General features: G+C 32.9%; 1 protein-coding gene across 2 annotated transcripts in view; it reads right to left on the reverse strand.

The window, feature by feature from the left end:
• LOC144842783 (uncharacterized) overlaps nucleotides 1-17,294 on the reverse strand; it is a 47,684-nt gene that overhangs the window by 6,119 nt on the left and 24,271 nt on the right. For both annotated transcript variants that reach the window (XM_078699316.1, XM_078699317.1), the window contains exons 4-9: nucleotides 14,952-15,110; nucleotides 13,475-13,611; nucleotides 8,374-8,473; nucleotides 5,126-5,226; nucleotides 4,071-4,237; nucleotides 1,309-1,449 (exon numbers count right to left, since the gene is read on the reverse strand). In XM_078699316.1, coding sequence (XP_078555442.1) covers nucleotides 1,309-1,449; nucleotides 4,071-4,237; nucleotides 5,126-5,226; nucleotides 8,374-8,473; nucleotides 13,475-13,611; nucleotides 14,952-15,110 — 805 coding nt within the window. The remainder of the gene's footprint in view (nucleotides 1-1,308; nucleotides 1,450-4,070; nucleotides 4,238-5,125; nucleotides 5,227-8,373; nucleotides 8,474-13,474; nucleotides 13,612-14,951; nucleotides 15,111-17,294) is intronic.

The following is a 17,294-nucleotide window of genomic DNA, read 5'->3' on the forward strand; positions in this document are numbered from 1 at the left end:
CGTTAAATTGTATCAACGTTAAACTGCCAAACCTCGTAATATTTGTTTTAATATTTCATCTTTTCATTTAAGATTGATTATGAAATTATGCGTTAATTTATCAGATGATATTGAATTTCTGCTCGAGGCTTTTGTATCAGCGTTAATGGCCGCTGAACTGCTGACTTGAATGCGTAATATTTTGCCGGTTAAGAATGTTACAAGTTTTGAAGATGATGAAAGTTCGTGTATGACGACACAAGTCATTATCAAAGGTAATGGCAATACTTGGAAATTAGTTTCTAAGTTACAAGAAATTAGTTTCTTCATTAAATGACACATAATGGAATGTTATATAATTAATAGAGTTCGCTGTTAAAGACCTATGCTGCTTTTGAATAATAATGATCAATTAATAATAATCAAACCCAATTACACCTAAAGCTTAGTTTAAAAAGCGTTGGTTTCTACGCATGCGTATTCATATCTTCATTTACTTCGCAATGTAAAGCAAGCGCAGCCAAGTTTACAGTTAGTAATATCCAATTCGCCTAGTAGAAAATAGGCTTAAATATCCATACACACCTCGAAGGCGCACGCCACTATACATTAAATGTTGTGTTTAAAAATACAAAATAGTAGCAAAAAAAAGCACTTGTCCACCTGCCTCTGCTGTTAGTAGTAGCAGCAATAGGTAATAACACATTACACAACATAACGCCTGTTTCCACTATAGACAAATTTGTTCGCGTGAATCGAAAAGCATCGGCTTATATAATACGCTTGCGTATTTATGAATTCCAAATCCCTTTCTGCGACGAATTCTAGTTCCTTGGGGTTTTCGCTTCAAATGCATTGGTAGTTTGAATAGTTATTATTATTATATATTATTTTTGCAAAGCGAAACAAAGCAATCAATCAGAGCGCATCCGAATCGGCCGCAGGAAATGAAAATCACTGCTATTCGCTCGATGTGTACGGGTAGGATAACGCAATTTTTATTCATTAAAACAAATTGATTCGCGTGACTAAATTCGCCCATCAAAAGTGGAAAACAGACTAAGTATAAGACTGCATTCGCACTCTTGTTCCGAGTCACACACATTATAATATTTAAAGTTCTGTCTACACTATCAAACTAGTTTGACTAAAAAGTGTGATGTGCCCAAATATGGTAGTGATGTGCTTAAATATGGTAGTGATATGACACCATCATGTCCATATGGGCACATCACATTTTTGTGTCACATAAAGTTTGATAGTGTAGACAGAGCTTTACAAAAAGTCGCCGTCTTTCATTCCGCGTGTAGATAAAATTGTTGAACTAACCTGTATGTATGAAAAGAATTCTATTTCCTTTGAATTTTGATCGGTCGTAGGTGAGATCATGTGACAATCCACTGGCCGCCTTTCCAGTGTACGTTGGATCTAATAAAATGCCTGTAGTCGTTGCAACTTTTCTAATAAAATCTGTAAAAAAAGATCTTTATTTTTAAAGCAATGATTACATTTCAAGATTGTTGGTAACATATAAACCAGTCACAGTTAAACCATTTGATCCCCGGAAGTTAGCATCCTGTTGTTTGATTGCCTTGCTTTAACATAATAGATAAATCTATGAATTCTAGGTCTAGCCTACTCCCCTCAACTCCTTAGTGTTTAATACGGTAAGAAAATGTTTTACATTTTAGTGTTAGCTGAGATTGTGTTCAAATCTCAATCTTTTCTCGATGGTTTCTGTTTTTTGCTCCAGCCATGTTCTTTTGTCACAGGAACTTAGGCCTACATAATCCCGCAGGAGATAAACTCAAGATGCCAAAGAGGAGGAGTACAATTAATGTCCACTAAGGAACATTTGTGTATCCTATTTTTGATCCAATTATACAGTGGGTCTACGCGATTTAGTAAGGTCTAGTTTAAGATACCTGACCAATTTTAGAAGGTATACATAACTCATGAATTTTACTGTCCGAATTGTGAACTTTTCTATGCGTATAGATACTTTCTTTTCCGATATGTAACAACTTTAAAGCACCACTATGTAGATAGGAAATAGCACACATGGGACTTACGTATGGAGCGGTAAAGTGTTTGATTTTTTCTTAGTAAACTATTTTTGGTAACAAGTTGACAAGCATAGTAGAAACTCATGTATTTGATTTGAAAAAGTCAGTATGTATACTATACTACTATAGTATAGCTCTGTCTACACTACCACAGTAAACTATATTCCTTTACGTATATCGTTCTATAAAGCGATTAATTATCTTAAGATGGTTTTGAAATGGTCGATACTGTTCATGATTACAATTAGCACAATGCACTACGATACCAGAATATTAATTGTTCTTTTAGATTATTCTAGTACCTACTTAAATCGAAATCTAACGCGTATAAAAGACAAGATTAATTATTGTTCCATCATATTCAAACAGTGAAATAACTAATTTGATACACAGCGCAAATCTATTTTGTTTTTTTAGTAACCCACTGCCTATCTTATCAGCCGCGAGGTTCTTCTGCTTTAAGCAATTTATATCTAATAGTTCGAAGAGATTAAATTTCGTCGTAAAAACACGATAGAGATACATTCAAAAAGACTCCAAAAGGATTCATATTGAATTAAAGATTTAGGTTAGTTTTTTCCAAGTGTTCTTCTTTTAATTTTGGTTACATTAGACGATGACATGGTTTTTTAACTTTCCCCGCCAAAAATCCAAACAAAAAACCGAATTTACACCTCATGACATCAGGTGATTTCTATTGCTTTACAATGTTGTTTTTTGTTTTAATTGTTTTTAAAAAGATTCCACAGATGTTGACTTCCACATAATATTGACATAACTTCATTATTACTAACGCAACATTAACTTAATTAAAGATTTATTGTCCCCCAAAAACATGAAAAATGAAGATTAATTAAATCATACTTTAAATAGAATATCTTGTAGTTTTGATAAAGTTAATCACTTGCGTAGAAAAAACGACGAAAACAAACTTATAAAATGACAAAATAAATGGTTAAATTCAACCAAAACCCATTGACTGGCAGCCAATTTGACTATGTTTTGCTTTAAATTCCAGTTTTCTTCAGGTGAATTATTTTTTTTCGATCCAATTCTTAGTCAAAGTGGATAACTATTATGTGACATTAAAATGGCATATTCCACAGTTTTTTAAAGATTTTTTTCAAGACAATACATCTTTAATAGAACATTGGTAAAATATGTGCGAGATTACAAACGCTCTTGAATTGAAAGGTAACAACAAAATTCAACAAACAAGCGAGTAGTATAACTTCCAAATCTGCTTTAGGCGGAATCGATTCAGAATCTTGAAATCGATAAACAAGCCATCTAGATGTTAAGAGGTGTTTTAACTACTGTAATACAATTACAATTCACTATTTATTTACTTAGCATTATCGCCTTAACAGATGAATGTAATTATCATAATAATATCAGATGTAGGCTACATAACGGAACATACTTATCTCCAAAATGATACAATATAAAGACCCTGATCAAGAGGGGAACTTTCACGACCAAAAAAGATTCCCTTAATTCGTGAAAAATACTCTGCTATAATAAAGTGAACTTTCCCACTTACAATTAGGCCTACTTCGGTACAATAACGAAAAAATGATGAATTTGACAATTCAACATTATCTTGACGCGTTCGTAAAAACTATTAACATAATTGTAACGCGCACATCAAAGTATATTCGTCGTCACCAAGAATGTTAAAGATATATTGTCCCTCTTAAAAATAATTATTTTAAATCTTTTGTATGGAATATGCCATTTTAATGTCACTTAATAGTTATTCACTTTTCACAAAAATATTCACCTGAAAAACTGTAATTTAAAGCAAAAAATAGCCAAATTGACTGGAAGTCAATGGGTGTTTGGTTGAATTTAACCGTTTATTTTCTCTTTTTATAAGTGAAATATTGTTTTTCTTCGAAATGGCCTATTTATTATTCAAATTTTTTTTTTTATTAATCTTCATGTTTTTTATTTTGGTGGCGGGGGGGGGGGGGAGGGGAAACAATGTTTCTTTAATTTAACTACATACTACCGTAGGCCTACCTATTTCATGTGGCGTTGATAGCCCATATCCATCGCCTTGGTATCCCTCTATAATGTTGATGATATCCTCAGACTGGATGGTATCCCCTAGGCCTAGAATATCCAGCGTGCTGTTGATATGGGAGTGGAATGTCTTTGCATCGTAGCATACTGCGTAGGCATGTATCCTGCCAGATATAAATTGGTATTGAAGATTATTTAGAAGAATAAAATAATAGATTAGACAATTAAAGGAGCGACAAATGACACTTCAATTATATATTTAATTCAAGCAATTACCCATTTTGTGATCTCATTTTGAACAACTACTAAAGTAAAAGGTATAACAATTGTTCAATTTGAAGAAACAGTATTTTTTTTCTCAAAGAAGTGGGAATTTTTAATTACCTTGATTTGTTGATATAAAGTTTACGGTACACCACGTATATTAGCAAACTTTATATCAACATTTGATTTCGCCATGCAAACCTTTAAACAATATATTACCTTGATTTGACTGACCTTAATTGTGAATTCTAAAAAAATACTGAAATTTGGATTCGAAATAGCCTACATACATGAGCCAGATATTAAACGAGGCTCCTTTCCATACCACTTCCCCGATATTCTTATTATTTGCTTCTTAATCTGTAATTTCATCATTTCCATTTCGATCAATATTTTTTATTCTCAATGTGAAATGTTTTTCATAGTTTTAACTATTATTGGTGTCGTTACAATATTTACTTACTGACCAATCACGACGCGATGGACCCCTAAACTATCGCTTGTCATTGGTCAACTCACTTGTTTTGCAGCGTCCAAGTGGGAACCGAGTGAATCGGGTGAATCAAGGAAATATATATATTGAGCTCGCCTTGTCATGGAACTTGTAACATTCCTTTGATCTTATGTCTGGCTGCGACAAATAGCAACAGTACTACTATAAATACATATTTGAACTGATCGTGTCGCAGCCACAGATAAAACCTTTGATCTCCGGAGCTCAGCATCCTGTTGTTAGATTGCCTTGGTTGTATTTAACCTATTTCGAAAGGTTAGCCGTTGTTACTTACTTTAACTTGGATCCTGTCAAATAGTTGCCAATTGCAAGACCTGCGGCGTTTTCCCCAGTTGCAATGGTCACGATGATGTCATCAAATCTTTCTTGAATGCCCTTTAAGAACAAGTACAGTACCATATTTAAAACAAGTTAAAGATAATAATTATATCGTTTTAAGGTTTGCATGTAGACAATCAATATGTTACTATAGAGCTCTGTCTGCACTATCAAACTTTATGCGACAAAAAATGTGATGTGCCCATAATATGGACATGATGATTTTATATAACTACCATATTTGGGCATATCACCACCATATTTGGGTGAGTGAGTAGGTTTGGGTAAGTAGTTTTATAGTGTAGACAGAGCTTAAGAACAAACTTAGGATACTTTCAGAGGAAGGCTAGGCCTATACTATAATTCGACTTCAGACGAAGGGAAAAAGGGCATCCAGTACCCTCAGAGGGCCCCATTGGATATAGAATGTAATCATTAATTTTGCGAACGTGTGTAATATATTTTCAATTTGAGCAATCACTGATAATTCGTCAGGGAAACCAACTAAAGAAACACATCACGTGCTAATAAATAGTACAGTTCTTGTACGCATGCGTGCACCAACTTCATCTGTCTGCGATGTCATTGACAAATGATTCAGATAAGTAGGATCCCTATGATCCGATAAAGAAACGGATATTTTACGGAATAATGCATGTTTAGATACATCATCTAATAGTAAATAACTTAAGACAAGTGAGCTGCTTCATAACGCACATACCACACCATATAAGCTATCATGTCAAAATTATTTTACTGCAATTACTGCAGTAACTAAATAATATTTGTTTACTCTATAAAATAACCCGTTTATTTATTTAACAAAATAATTTATACAGGATTACACAATCATGTAAAAGAAAACCTGTTTTTCATTGTGGTCCCGTCGTAAATTAAAAAAAATCAGGAAAAACGTGTAGCTTTGTGAGAAAAAAAAATGAGATCGATATGTAGCTTTGAATGAAGCAAATGTTGGGGAATATTTAATTTCAGTAGTAGGTTATTCCATACTTTATTGTGATTTAGTATTATTGCAGTGAATACTTTTACATTGAAACAAACGAATCAATAGTTATTGTATAGTAGGACATGTACTGCAGTAACTGCAGTAGAATGTTAACATGATCCTTAAGGTATACCAGTAGTCCTGGTAATATCTGATTTATAGTTGTAAATATTCTGTTGGTTTGAAGTTTAAACAGATCACACAATCGATCAAATTAACCCAAAATTATTAAGGTATAATGCCATTGTTAATCCCAAATGCGCATGCGTAATTATTTAATAAAGTAAGAAATAATAAAACTACGAAATTCTTTATGGTTTGATGTATAGCCTAACTTGTATTATTTTATTTGTACTCAATAAATTATTAGTACTAGTTTTTCATTGTTGTAATTTAGTCTTAACTGAAACACACCTAGATAGAAAGCTTAATAAATCTTCTTTTTGTTTTATAAATATCTCATTAACATTGTTTGAATAAGATCACGGAGAGTTATAATGCAATGATTAATTTTGAACTCGTCGCATTGTTCAGCTTGACGTGCATAGCGTGAAACAATGGCCACATTCCATAACATTGTCATGTTTAATGTCATTAGTCTAATTACCAAAATCTGATTCGCTTTTTTTCTCTCTCTTTAACATGTTTCGTATGTATGATGTATTTTGTATTTTATATATTTATTTTTTTGGTTTGTCTATGTAGTTATTTCTTCTTTGTTTTTCTATTCTAATCATATTATATCTAGATTCAATAATCACATTATATCTCGATTGATGTCTGTTATACATTTTTTAGCCTATTCAGGAGTATTTTTTATTGTTTTTTATGGAACATCAATTCTGTATAGCTGACCTGAGTCACATTTAAGTAAGCCCGGCTGGAGAGGGTTGGTTCTAAAGTTTTCAAGGGAACCTCTTTCTTCAAATACCATTTTCAAACTAGAGATTAGCAGCAGAGGTGATCATAATAGACTTTTTGTGAAAAAACCACCCCACTCAACATTTACAACCCTTTCTGAATACATAAAATCAACATTAAATAATAAATAATATTTTTAAACGGTTTTATTTTACGTTCTCCTCTTCTTCATCAAGCACGCCAAAATGTACTCCATCTTTAAAAAAAAAACATAGGCTTGGAGAAATGGTATTCACACTCAATTCATTTTACCGTGTTTAAATATAGGTCTGCTGTTGACTGCTGTGAACATTCTAGGCGCGTCTGTGGACAGGTCTCTACATAAATTGTAATTTTGAATAATGCTCGTTAGGCCAAGCGCATTATTTACATAAAATGTCAAAAACTGTTCACGTAACGCGTTCAGTTGTATATTACTTCATGCACTGGATACGCTCAATTTACTTATTCTAATATGCGTTTGACATGCTCGTGATGATGGAATGAACTTATAATAATATACTGCATTAAAACAAATATCAAAACGATTTCCATTTTTCTCTTCTAATTTTTTTCTCGTCACGAGTAGTTGCGTGTTATACAATGGATACGAAGCATCGGTAGCGTTTAATCAAGTCCTCGAATTTCATTCGGAAAAATTAAAAGTATTCACTGTTTTGGAAGAGGTAGTAGAATTTAGTTGGACTTAATACTTTTACATTCCTTTGTCGTACTTCCTGATTCTTAAATAGTTCTTTTTGTTTATTTCAATCAAATTAACGATTCTACTATTTTCTTAATATACAAAGGACATTCTAAAGTATGTAAGTTTATATTATATGAAACATGCTGCACTTACTGTCGCGATTGATAATGATTATATACTCGTTGCGAATGCATTTCAGTGTTCATGATCAAAACATTTACTATGAAATGTGACTTTATGAATTTCAAATTCGAAAAAAAATATTAAATACATTACAAGACCTCTATAACTAAGATTTATTGAAATTGTACATAATTCAGTGTGTTTATGTTGGCAATAGAATAAAATATTAATAAGGAATGTATTTTATGCGATTTTAATTATCAGAATAAAATGTAATGCTTTCTTCAAAATCATGTTGTGTTGAAAAGATTGATGAAAGATGTGAATTTGTAGTAGTATATTTAGTAGTCTATTTTTAGAAAGAACTTATCCTAAACTATACCGCGCATGCGTCTGCTCATCATTATCCAACTTTTGGCAAATGTGCGCATGGAGAGTAGCTTGTATATGTAAATTTGTTTTATCTCACTTGATCAAGAAGTTCTTGCCATGCCCATAAATATCCCTGTACTGCTATTGTGCTCGGTTTGCCAACTGGGATCAAATATGACTTTATCTTGCGAATTTCACTAATAGAAAGAAAGAAAATGGAAAGAACATTATGTTGTATACAATTGGCAGTGCTTACTATAGAACATTATATTTATTTCAAAGCATATTATGATGATATATATTTATTCATTAGAAAAATACTTTAGAAAAAACCCATAGTTTTATTATAACGCAACCCGACCTTTGAATAGCACGTGTAGAGGATGTTGTTCAAAAAAGGGTTCGATTGTTCTATTATTCATTTCATTGCCCATTTAGGTCTCTATTCAAAATCCAGTAGAATCTCTTCGGGAAATTGCTATCTAGGGGGGTCACCCTATTAAAGCAACATTTTCGGGTCTTGAAGTTACAAGTCCCCTTAATATAGAGATTATATTGTAATTAATACTTTTTAATATCATTTTTCTCATAAACTGAACAACCCTCTACATTTGCCATTCATTTTTATGTATTTTGACTAATGCTAAACAATAATATTAAAACACCGTGACGTAATATTATGTAGGTCAAGTTTTTATGACCTTCAAACCGCTTAACAACCACTTTGAAATGTTATAACATCAATGCCGTAACGCAATAATTTGCAAGAGAGAAAACTTGCATAAATACAATTCACCTGCTAATTCGAGACCAATTTGGACCTTATGCGCATGCTTCAACATCCAATTAAGTGTTTTCAAGTTTCTTTAATATTGGTACTTTAACTTGTACCACTTAAAATAATGAAAAGTAGGATTTCACAATAAGAAAGGGTCTCGAATTTGATAGGTGACTTGTATTTTAAAATATTGTATTGTAACAAATTATTTACAACTTCGATTACAATGTTACATTAGCGTTTATGAGAAGAAAGGTAAAATGTCTTTGAAATAACATTGTAGTTTTTATGGCTGACAATACTTAAGTGTTCTCTCCAAATAATTGACCGACCGTGCAATATTTGGAAGACATTCTGGCGGCGGCAACCAAGAGAATTCTGTGGAACGCTAAGACATCATCGTCATTGCGGATTCTCCTCTTTGCCAAGTTCCTTCCCATCAAAGTAAAATTAGAAATTAAAAGACGTCCTTCGGTCATCTTGTATCATCTCTGACATGAGACATCCTGCATCCTTCCCCTCCACCAAAGCAAAATTATAGAAATTAGAAAGACTTCCTTGCCATCTGAGACTACGTACTGGTTGTTCTTGCGTATGTATGAAGGAATAGGTTGAAGGAATCGACCGGCTCCTTAGGTGATTGGCTAAGAGAAAGGAAGAATTATTTTGAATGAGAAATGGCGGATGCTGCTGGTGAATTGCAGGGCCGCCCTTGTGGAGCTGTTAAACTGAAAATATAACACACAAGTGAAATATTGAGTAAAAAATACACATACTATGAGGAATAATGTACTAGTTATTTGAAACAAAATGGCGAATATTTTTGACGCGTAGTTTTTATGAATGACGTAAAGCCACCAGCCAACTAACTACATAACAGGCAAAATACTTGTTTCGTTCTTTGTTTTGTGTGTTACCTTTGACAAGGTTTGAGAGTCAGGGGAGATTGCTCCGTAATATGAATTATCCAGAAATGCCTACTTTAGCAACAGCTTAATCCCTTATTTAATCCGCCTGCTCAATGCCTGATATTATTATATATTTTTAAAACTATTTTTTATTTCTTTTACGTATTGGTGTTTTGTTTTTATCTTTAAGAGCAAAATCTGACTATTGGCCACAAGTTGTAACTTGCTACATTGTTTTTTTGTGTTGTTTAAAATAATAATATAAAAAAATAGTGTATAGCTCAAATGTGTAGAGATTTCAGAAAAGAGAAGATTGAATATGCCATTGATCACATCATTCGCTTTACTATTTTGCTTTATTTAATCGTTATCGCCCAGTTGATAAATATAGATCTTATAAGCAAACCAACACTTTTGACTATATAAAACACCATAAAATCAAACGAACAGTATACGACTTCATCCGATAATATAAATGAGTACAGAACAGAGACAGCAAGAGATATATTATTATGTATATATCAAATCACGTAGGCCTCTTTTTTTGTCCGTAGAGCATAATGTTCGTGTATAATCTGACAATCTCGATTACGACCCGAGCGTACATAAACGCATGTCCCATTATTATAACAAAACCAGCACTAATAACAAAGCTGAGGGAATTAAACTCCGTCTACATAAAACTATATCTACAATTATTATAACAAATTTGCACTGGATTGTTGAGGAATGCATTCTCAAATTGGCTGTGCATTCATACTACAATGTTCGTGTGTAAACAAAATAAGCAGTAAATCTGCCCAAACGTATACTAATGCATTATGTATTGCGAGGTTACACACATTATTATTTATGATGCTGTAAAATTATCGTCTTCATGCTCAGGTAACGCAATTAATAGAATTTTGAATGCAGTTTGTAGTATTATGAGTACAGTAGACTTGCAACCATAAATGTCTCGGTGACGTCACAAAATGACGCAATGTTTGCGCGCGCGTACATAAGCGTAACAACAACATTTCAACGCTCGTGACAATATTATCAACGTTTCAACGCGTGCGTCATACGTTGCGTCAATTTATCCATCAAACTAACAATAAAATAAACTAAGATTTTAAAAAACACGACTTACCAAGCGAACGTATTACGTTTTCCCTATCATGTGAATTCCTTAAATATATCATCACCAACATTAAAACTACATTATACAACCAGACTATGCAAACAAAGCTAGCGTACATAATGTTGTAAATATATAAAACGTTGGATAATATAAAAAAAAAACGATATTGTTCTCAATTTTCCAACGATCGATCACCAATGATATTTTGGTCCAATAGAGGCAGAGAGGTTACATATGCCTCACTGCCTTTCATACACTCCTATGTACCTAATTCAGATTTACGTTTCTAGGAATTGATACGTGAATATGACGTTATAAACGTCACCAATACAAACCGATTTAACGCGCATAATGTAGATCTACATTATCTAAAAATGATTTTAATAAATTGAAATGGATGTACGGCATATAATAACGTTATAACGACGTAACAATTACGTAATGGTAACGTCACAACTGTTATGAAAACTTACTGTATTTATAAAATATTTACGTTGTATTTCATCGAATCCAGGAACTGTTCATGCGGAACGTACAATGCGATTACTATCGTGTACAAACACGTTCATCAATGTATCGACGGTTTAGGATTATCCAATGTTCTGTTTGAACTTCTGGTGTATATTGCAAACATATTTGATGCACATTAAGTTAATTTTCATGGAACAATATGGGTATATAGAAGTGTAAGCTGTTACGTAATCACGGTATACATTTAATAATAGACTAATATCTTACTTTAAAGTAGTGTAATTAGGGTATGATGATGTATAATAATGTTACATTTGAATGTGACCATATTATAAAATCATATGATTCAGTTTAAAATGTTTTACAATTTTAGGCTTGTTAAAACCTTTCTACTCGGGTTGATAATTACTTGTTCATTATTCTTTAACAATTCCCAATTGTTATTTTATAACTATTCTTCTAAAAATAATTTTACTAAGGTTAGACAAAGTGCACCTGACTTAAGTGATCGATTTATTTAATATCGTTTTCTGGAAGACTATGGAACGCCATTACTGCATCCTGTACGTCATGCTGTTTAGGGTCAATTATGTTGCTTTTACGGGTATGTGGTAGACTGCAGATACGACAGGTGCTGGCGGAGATACCTTATGTACTCACTGTTATATTTGGTTTGTCATTTTTCGTGTAACATTATATCAAGTTGAAGATAAATGTACGTGGAAAATTAAATTTAGTTTTAATAAATGTTAATCTTATCAGACAATTACACCTAAGCATATCATCATATATATTTTTGACACACTTGATACAAAATTAACATTTGGTAGATAAAATGCACTGTGCAATATAACAATATGAATGTGCAATATGAATGTAAATGTATATTATAATTGTCTTCATGATGTTTATAGACCCACTACAGCTAGCAATACAGCGGGCTTACGTCCCATCCGAAGGACGAGTCCAGAGTCCCGTATTGGCTGAGGATACACACAATATGGCAGTTTAACCCATTCCCCTCTCACAGCTGTGCGTAGTAGATCCGATTCCAATACGCCGTATCATCACTATACGCATGTTTGACATTCATTGGTTTTGTGGTAGCTTTCGATATTTCATGTTGTAAGCATGGACCTATAAAATGTACAGGTCCATGTTGTAAGCATGCGCAGACTGTTTATGCAGAATGTAGAGATAAGATAGGCCAGAAACACCAGTGATACCCTACTCATTTCGAATGTAATTGTTGTGTTTTAAAATACACAACTCATTATAATCTAAATCTAAAAGTATTTTATTTATTTTTTTAAATTGATAAATTTGCTAAGCGCTCTATTATTATCGAAGTCGAATTCTAATGTACATTATGGTATGCTATGAATAACCATGACAGATACAACTGAGCGACAAACACGTACAGATTATACGAGACAAGATTGCAAACTAGACAAACAAAATACACTCATCAATGTTATCTCAAATCGAACCTATCTAAGGAGCATGTTTTACGTTGAAATTATTATTACTGCGTTATAAAGTCACTAATTCGGTTAATAGAATACTGTTCCTTTGGTATTACAACGAATTTGTGGGATATTGTCAAGACATAATTCTTCTGTTAAATCAAGTATATCCAATTACATATACAAAATGGTTGAAATAATTTAAATCAGAATACGTCTACAGACAAACGCTTCCTATACAACGTTACTATTTGAATGAAAAACAACAACAGAAATTCTTCGTTGTTCATGTCTAAAAATCAACTCTTAAAAACGAGATTATTATTTGAACTGACAGAAAAACAGACACAAAATGAAAAATATTTATTAGGACTATCTATAGATATATATTTTTGAAGAAAATATTTTGTCAGTATATTATTGATTTACGCCATGTTTGGCTTAGACCGTACCTTAGCTGCTTCGCTAGTATCTGCATTCTTGGGACGATCTCGGTGTCCAAGTTAGCCTCATTCGGGATGAGATATTGCTGGGCTCCAACTAACCGGTTAAGCAAGACGTTTCCTCTTGGTACGATGTCTTCGGGATTCTACAAAGAAAAACAAATAGGAATTGATAGGTTTGATTGCCTTGGTAATAATAAATACTTTTATACTTTTGAGTATAACTTTGTTCATAGAAGTTGTTCAATTAAAAGAATACTTTTTGACTTAGGCTACATATAGCGTAATGTCGTTCAATCCTTGTTTTAGATCGGTATTTATTCATTACTAATTCGCGGGATACGCCTATGTATAATAATGATAGAAAATTGGAATAAATTTGTATTAAGTTCACCATAGCACACCGCAAATTGTTGTGCGCAGCCCAGAAGTACTGACGTGATACTCAACAACAAGTGAATGGACAGTGTAAGCCTACATAGCAAAAACAAGCCTCGAATATGTCAATTATAGAGACAGTTTTGTGCCTACTAATGATAATTAAAAGTTGGTAGAAGATATACAAAATCTAAACTATAAATTAAATCGTAAACGTACGTGCTTCACGTTATCGGATATGCTAAACGAAACAAATGTATGTAATGCTATGCTTAATGTAAAGATTTCGTCTGAAATATTTCAAGAAACAACCGTGGCTATAAAATTGAATAGTTACTTATTCAAAATAAGTAGTTTAATTCCGTAAATTGAACTAAATGTCAGCAGGTATGATCAACCGTAAGTAGTATTTTTAGAAAATAAAATACACTCGTTAAACTGCCTGTCATTAAAGGGCCAGGTGTCACTTTTTATAATCGCTTTTTGAAGTTACAAATATGATTTCTTCTCCAAATATCATTATACATGCAAGCAGAATTATATAGAACGAAACGCGAATGAGCGTATGAACTTTGTAGCCTACAATCAACTTCGATTTGTTTCCGGGAAATTTGAAAGAGAGACATACCATGCTGAACTCCATGAGAATATTAATGAGAACTATAATTGCTAATTACAGGAGCAAAGACGTCCTAGTTTTGATTAGTCAGAGATAACTCTAGTAAGCATACTTTTAAATATTAACCAAGTTTACAGAGCAGAAAATGGAAGATTTAGGATGCCTGAGTGGGCGGGATTCTAACCTACATCGCCTGGCCTAAAGGGTAAATAGGCCTACTTTTAAATAGCACTCTGGCATCATCTTTCTAAAGTAGCATTTTGAGAGTAGAATTTAATATTTTAATATTATTCAGGCCTACAACTGTCCAAAACGATCGATTGACACAAACAAGGAAGATTTCAGAACACAATTTTATTTGATTTCCAAAATCGTTCAAAATTCAAAGTAACTTACGGTAGTTAATTAAGCTACTGACATTGAAAATGGCATTTTAAAAAACAGATGTTCCAAGAGATATAACCTTTTCTATATTTCTAATAAACTTACCTTCATTTTGGAACGCAAAAGAAGATGCGCCTCTAAGCCCAGTATCCCAGCAGCCACGGCAGTAGTTCTGCAATGATTTGATAGGACAGCACCACATGTAATCACGGCATTACATTTCATTTCCACAGCTTCTGCCAATAGAAACTCCAATTTTCTAACCTATGATATTTTGATTAAAAGTTGATTAAAATAATCATTATCTAAATCAATTAGACACACGGGGTATAACCTGCTTGCTACTGGCCAAAAAAGTTCATTGCGTAACTTTTGTCCACTATTTCTTTAACACGTGTATATTTCACGCTAAAAGTTTTTTTTTTATTTGTATAATGTTGCCATTGTGACACCGGGCTAGTCACAAGTCCATATCAGCAACTTCCACCAACAAAGTAAATGCTTTTATACTCATAATTTGTCCATGTTTTTACTTTTTGTTCTTAATATACGGTAAATCTTAATTGATATTGATGTGTTCGGGTCTGAATCCGAACTACTTTTCAATAAAAGAACACGTCGTATTTTTGACTGATTGTCACAATGTGTGAAGTTACTATACGGAGTAGTAATTAGGCCTACAATTTGTATTGCATACTCGCGTCAAATTATCTTTCCGTGTGTTTAACGAATTACTGGATTTAAGTTAGTAGGCAATTTCCGTCATACAGCATATTATGTGTTTTGCATGTAACGCCTAACATAGACCAAAAACTACATTATTAACCGCTTCCTCTGATACAGGCACCACATGTGATGCACATACGATGTTGTATTATGGGAATTGCCTATGATACTGCAGAAATATTGTCATTTGGATATTGTAAACTGAGAATCGTTTTCATTCGACAATCTAATCAATCACTAATAATCATGAAGATCGGAAAATAATAATAATATATATTGTCGTATTAATAATAGGTCCGATATGCCTACGACGCACGGTAAAAACGCGAATATGAATTGCGCATGCGTAGATCGTAATTTTTTCCGTACTAAATATTGGCTAACGTTTGCATAATCGTGACAGAATCATATAACATTTTAATGTGTTATGACAGATTTCAAAACAAACGGGAGAGTATTCAACCTTCTACACACTTTAATTTAATATATAGACTTGGGATACCCAATGTTGTTTTGTATGTGAATGTTCACATCACAGCGAGTGGTCAAATTAAAGCGTTAGGCCTAATGTATGTTTGGCTGAGTTCAAACAACGGCGGCCGGGTAAATTGTTTGAACACACTATTGTGAATAGTTTCGTGGTAGATTGTCCAAATTTGGTAAGCTTAGATACTCTTCACTGGAAACACACATATTTCGAGGACAACTGTATTTAAGGGACACTTTCTTGTGAAACGAATATAGGAGCAATGCTTTAACATTATGACCAAGCTATATTTAAGGAACACCATATAAAGGAAAGGACGGATCCATCCTTGAAATAAAGGGTGGGGAGGAGCGTGAAACAATACCAAGTATTTGAGCCACACGCCCCCATGGTAGGGCCTGTGGTGAAGCGAATTTTGTAACTTACCAGGGGACAATACTTTATTGAGTCTCGAGGTCTATTGTATTTTTAAAATGTGTTGATATAACTGTACGTTAATATTCAAATAACATCATGGGAAAAGGGTACATCACTACACCGACAACTAGTAAGTAGTAGGTAGAGTTAAGTCAACTTCATACAATTCGTGTCATAGTAACAAATTAAAATACAACGATCTAATTATTTGGTGTGTTTATATCTATATAATTTCACATATCTGAGAATTATATTGATGTTAAGAAGTAACAGAAACGATTAGAAAGGTCTCTGGATACAAAGCGATGACTGGAGTCACGTGTACTGGAGTCACGTGACGGATGAATAGAGTTGATAAAGACATTTAAAACGTTACAAACTGTTAATTTCAACACATAAGACCAGTGGGAATTTCACATTTCGCAGCATAATTTCATAAGTGAAACGATATTCTTTAATAATTATACTCCAGGTAATTTTTACATGCAAAGCTATTAAAATCACAGTCTGATAATAAATATATTGCTGGAGACAGGTATCTCTTTCATACATGTTATTTTATAAATTATGCAAAAACATTCTGCATAATTTTGTTTAAACTAGGGACATTGTAAAGAAAAAATATTGCGATATAATGTGTTCTAAACTATGAAGAGTGCCAACATGTTTCTTTAAAACAATTTAGGTTGATGTATTTAATATTACAGATATTCGGTTTGTCATGTATTTTTTTTAAACAGAGTAAAGTTTTTCCTGCAATTAGCGACCATTAAATTGTTGTTTTTGTAGGCACTCTTACTTGGTAAGATATGTTTGGT

The sequence above is a fragment of the Antedon bifida genome, chromosome 5 (assembly GCF_963402885.1).
Source record: "Antedon bifida chromosome 5, ecAntBifi1.1, whole genome shotgun sequence".
NCBI lineage: Eukaryota > Metazoa > Echinodermata > Crinoidea > Comatulida > Antedonidae > Antedon > Antedon bifida.